Raw genomic sequence first — 3,804 nt, forward strand, 5'->3', positions numbered from 1 at the left:
CATGAGAGATACCAGCATGTGTGATACAAGACATCACAGAACCGTAGAGGTGGGGATGGAGGTCTTGGTGAAGATCAGAACATTTGAAGCAAGACTTGCACAAAGAAGAGGACAGAAGGGATGGAAGAGAGAAGTATAGTTTGTGTGTGTGTGTAGGTAGTGGTGGTGGTTGTGGAGGGGTGATGAGGCAGGATGGCATTGTACTTTATTTAGTGACTCTGAAGTACTCCATGATGCTGCTCTGACCCCTCCTATCCCACACTTCTATGGCACCCAGGAGGCCTGGCTCTCTCCTTTTACTGTGCATTCTTCTTTCTCAGGGAAGAGGAAGGTAGCCAGGTGGGGTTGGGGGTGAGCAGATGGGTCAACGTTGTTGTTGACCATGGATAGAGATCTTGATTCAACCACCCTAATTACCCCTACTTGTGTCACTCAGTGCATTACTGTATTCCTGGTCTTTGTAAACTTCAGGTGGTAACCTGCAGGTCAACAGTAGCTTCGTAACAAGGCAGGGCTTTACATGGATGCAAGGAATTTCATACGGATGCTTAGGGAACACCCATCTGCTTACATTACACTTTTTATCCATAACATAAATAAGCTCATTACTAGGTATATCCAATCTCATTTTTACACTAGCGGAACATTCTTTATCTGGGTCTTCCAAACGTGATTCTTCCTGAACTTTTGCCCTTTCTTATTACCAGTCCAAGGAAACATACCGAAATCTTTATTTCTTTTCTGTTCCTTTCTTGTTCTAGGACAGACTGGTCCAAACCCCCTTTATGATTTCAGCCCTAATAAGATGGGTCTTCATGTGTGGCATAGCACCTAGTGGTAAACATTTTCTTTTTGTGGTTACATCCTATATTCATCCTGGAGGCAACAGCTTAGAAAAAAAAATGGATTTTAGAATCAGATAAATCATAGTTCACATCTTGGTACTGCCACTTAACAGCTGTGAAGGCTGGAGATAGTGAAATCTGCTGTGTGATCCTCATTGCCCGAGGGGAATAATCACAGTCCTGCTCAGGGTTATGGTAGAGTTAGATGTTATGTGTTTGTGACAGCTTGCCCAGTGCCTGGCCCATAGTAATTCTCCAATAAGTAGAACTTATAAATGTTTCTGAGTTGCCTTGCTGGATCTTTTTGCACATTCAATACTGGACTCTTTCTTTATGCCCAGGGAAATAAAGTCACTCAGTTCAGCAGAAGGAGGCCCAGGAATAGTACATGGAGTTCTGGCTGCTCTTTGGTTCTTAAGACCAGGCTTGGAGCAGCCATGGAGAGACTTACATGAAGCCTCAAGTTTCTGGAGGTGCCAACCACCAAGAGCAGCATGGTTCTCATCTACAAGCCTCTTCTGGTAGGTGTGAATGCTTCATCCTTCCTCTTGGGTTTGCAATTCTCTCCAGTCTTGATTGCTGTCATGGGTGAACCACTTCCCTCTATGGTACAGCACACTTCTGCTCCCTCCCCTCCCCCACTCCTCCGGTGATAACATCACCCTGGGGAAGAGAAGTTGTGAAGAGCTCTTCACTCTCAGCTAGCTTCAGTTTCCTTATTGACACCATGATGTCATATCTACCCTGGAAATTCCATTGCTTGCCTGTGCCTACAACTCTCTCCCAGGCCTCAGAGTTCCTATAAAGAGGGGATCCCAACTCAGTATCAGCACAGAACGCAGTTGAGTTCTGAAGCTTCTGGGCTCTGCAGTATCAGCTCCGGGAAAGCCTCTACTCTGAAAGACCATGAAGCTCTTTGTGACTGTCCTTTCTCTTCTTGTGCTAGTGGCTGCCTTCTGCTCCCCGGCACTCTCAGCACCAAGTAAGTTCGCTCTTCTAGCAGCTACTTCTAGAGTCATGGTATAGGTAATGCTGACTTTTTAAATTTGGGGCTGACCTAACAGTGGCATCTAGATATTGGACAAAGGGAGTTGGGAAGGTTTCCAAGTAGTCTGTTAGTAAATGTAGAATCTTGTAGAAAGCCAGCAATAGTCAAGTTCTTGTTGTCTTAAGAAATAGCAACCAGTAGACTCATTTAAGCAAGCTCCTCTTTTTGTGCCTCGGTTTCCCCATCTGTAAAATGAAGGGAATCTATACACATGCTCTAAGACTTAGTCCAGCTCCGAACTTCTAGAATTCGTTCATGACATTCTCTTACAATCTTCTATTCAGAATAAAACTCTTACTTAGGGTGAGTGGGATTGGATATAAGGGGCCATATTTTGGGATCTGGTAGCTCTACAGAGATGGCCAGTGAATATCTATGATTAGATGCCAAAATTAACAGATCCTTGTAGAACTTTTATCTTACCCCTGCCTTTCTTTCCAGTGGGCTCAGACCCTCCCACCTCCTGCTGCTTCTCTTATGTCATGCGGAAGCTCCCTCGAAACTTTGTGGTGGATTACTTTGAGACCAGCAGCCTCTGCTCCCAGCCAGCTGTGGTGTGAGTATCAAACCTAGGGATGCTCTGGGAAGTAAGGGTGAGGGCAGAATTAGAAAAGGGAGCTTTTTAGGGGAGGGTGGAATCAAGCAGTAGGGAGGTAGTTCTTAGGGCTGAATGAAGCTCTCTCAGAAGTCAGTGAGGATCAAGTCATGAAGTCACCAGTTGAGTGGTGGAGACGGCTGGGTGGGAGCCAAGCGAAAGGAAGAGAATGTCTGGAGGAGAAAGTTAGCCAAAGGCCAGGAAACTAGGAAAAGTAAAAAAGATGGCAGGAAATGTAGGGTGATTTCTTAAGCCATGCTTAGAAAAACATGTGGACAAGTCATCTCTAAGGGCAACAGAGAATGAATGGGAAGATGTATCCATATTAACTGCAAAACTCGTTTGCTTCAAATCTGGACAACCCAGAAGGTAGAGCTAAATCCAGAGTAGAAGCAAAAGAAGTCTAGTTCTAGCACCACTCCAGGAAGGATTTCCCATCTATTAGAGCTGTCCAACATGAACTATGTATGGTCAAGCAGAGGAAGACACCTACCACAGGCAAGGTGCCATGGGATTCTAATCTGTCCATTCTTCATTTCATAGATTCCAAACCAAAAGGGGCAGACAAGTCTGTGCTAACCCCAGTGAATCCTGGGTCCAGGAATACATGGATGATCTTGAACTGAACTGAGCTGCTCCAGTCCAGGTGCAAGAGGTGTCCAGGGAAGGTCACCTGAACCCAATGCATCTCAGTGAGACACACCTGCTCCATACTCATGACTCTTCTCAGTAGCCCGTTCCTTATCTTAATTTAATCTTATTATGTGCTGTGTTATTGTATTTGGAGTTATTTCTGTTATTTGTTTTACCAAAGGATATTTGTCCCCTATGGGGATGGTCCATAATTACTGTTTCTCTGCTATTGTAGATATATGGATAATGCAGCTGATTCCATGTGTTTTCAAAATAAAACTTCTTTTAAAATGTAGACAATTTCTTTGCATTTTATTATGATTTGGAGTGAAGGGAATTGCCTGGTATTATGAATAGGGAGAGACTAGTTTCCAAACACAGTAAGAACGAGCAATTATTGAATGCTTAATATGGGCTAAAATGTCTAAAGACATGATCTCATTCAACACTTTTATTTGTTTGTTTGTTTATAATGTTTATTTATTTTTGAGAGGGAGGAGGGGAGAGACAAAGAGGGAGACACAAAATCTGAAGCAGGCTCCAGGCTCTGAGCTGTCAGCACAGAGCCCGACATGGGGCTCAAAGTCATGAACAGCGAGATTATGAACTGAGCCAAAGTCAGATGCTTAACTGACTGAGCCACCCAGGTGCCCCTATTTATTTATTTACTTTTTAATTTACAT

The 3,804-nt window shown here is 43.9% G+C and overlaps 1 protein-coding gene across 1 annotated transcript; it reads left to right on the forward strand.

Annotated features, from left to right (window-relative positions):
• The first annotated feature begins 1,585 nt into the window (after window positions 1-1,585).
• On the forward strand, window positions 1,586-3,416 carry LOC115282322 (C-C motif chemokine 4). Its single transcript, XM_029928293.1, has 3 exons — window positions 1,586-1,827; window positions 2,335-2,449; window positions 3,032-3,416. Exons 1-3 carry the CDS (start codon window positions 1,752-1,754, stop codon window positions 3,117-3,119), a joined length of 279 nt encoding a protein of 92 aa, XP_029784153.1. The 5' UTR covers window positions 1,586-1,751; the 3' UTR covers window positions 3,120-3,416.
• The last annotated feature ends 388 nt before the right edge of the window (window positions 3,417-3,804 follow it).

This window comes from Suricata suricatta, chromosome 17 (assembly GCF_006229205.1).
Source record: "Suricata suricatta isolate VVHF042 chromosome 17, meerkat_22Aug2017_6uvM2_HiC, whole genome shotgun sequence".
NCBI lineage: Eukaryota > Metazoa > Chordata > Mammalia > Carnivora > Herpestidae > Suricata > Suricata suricatta.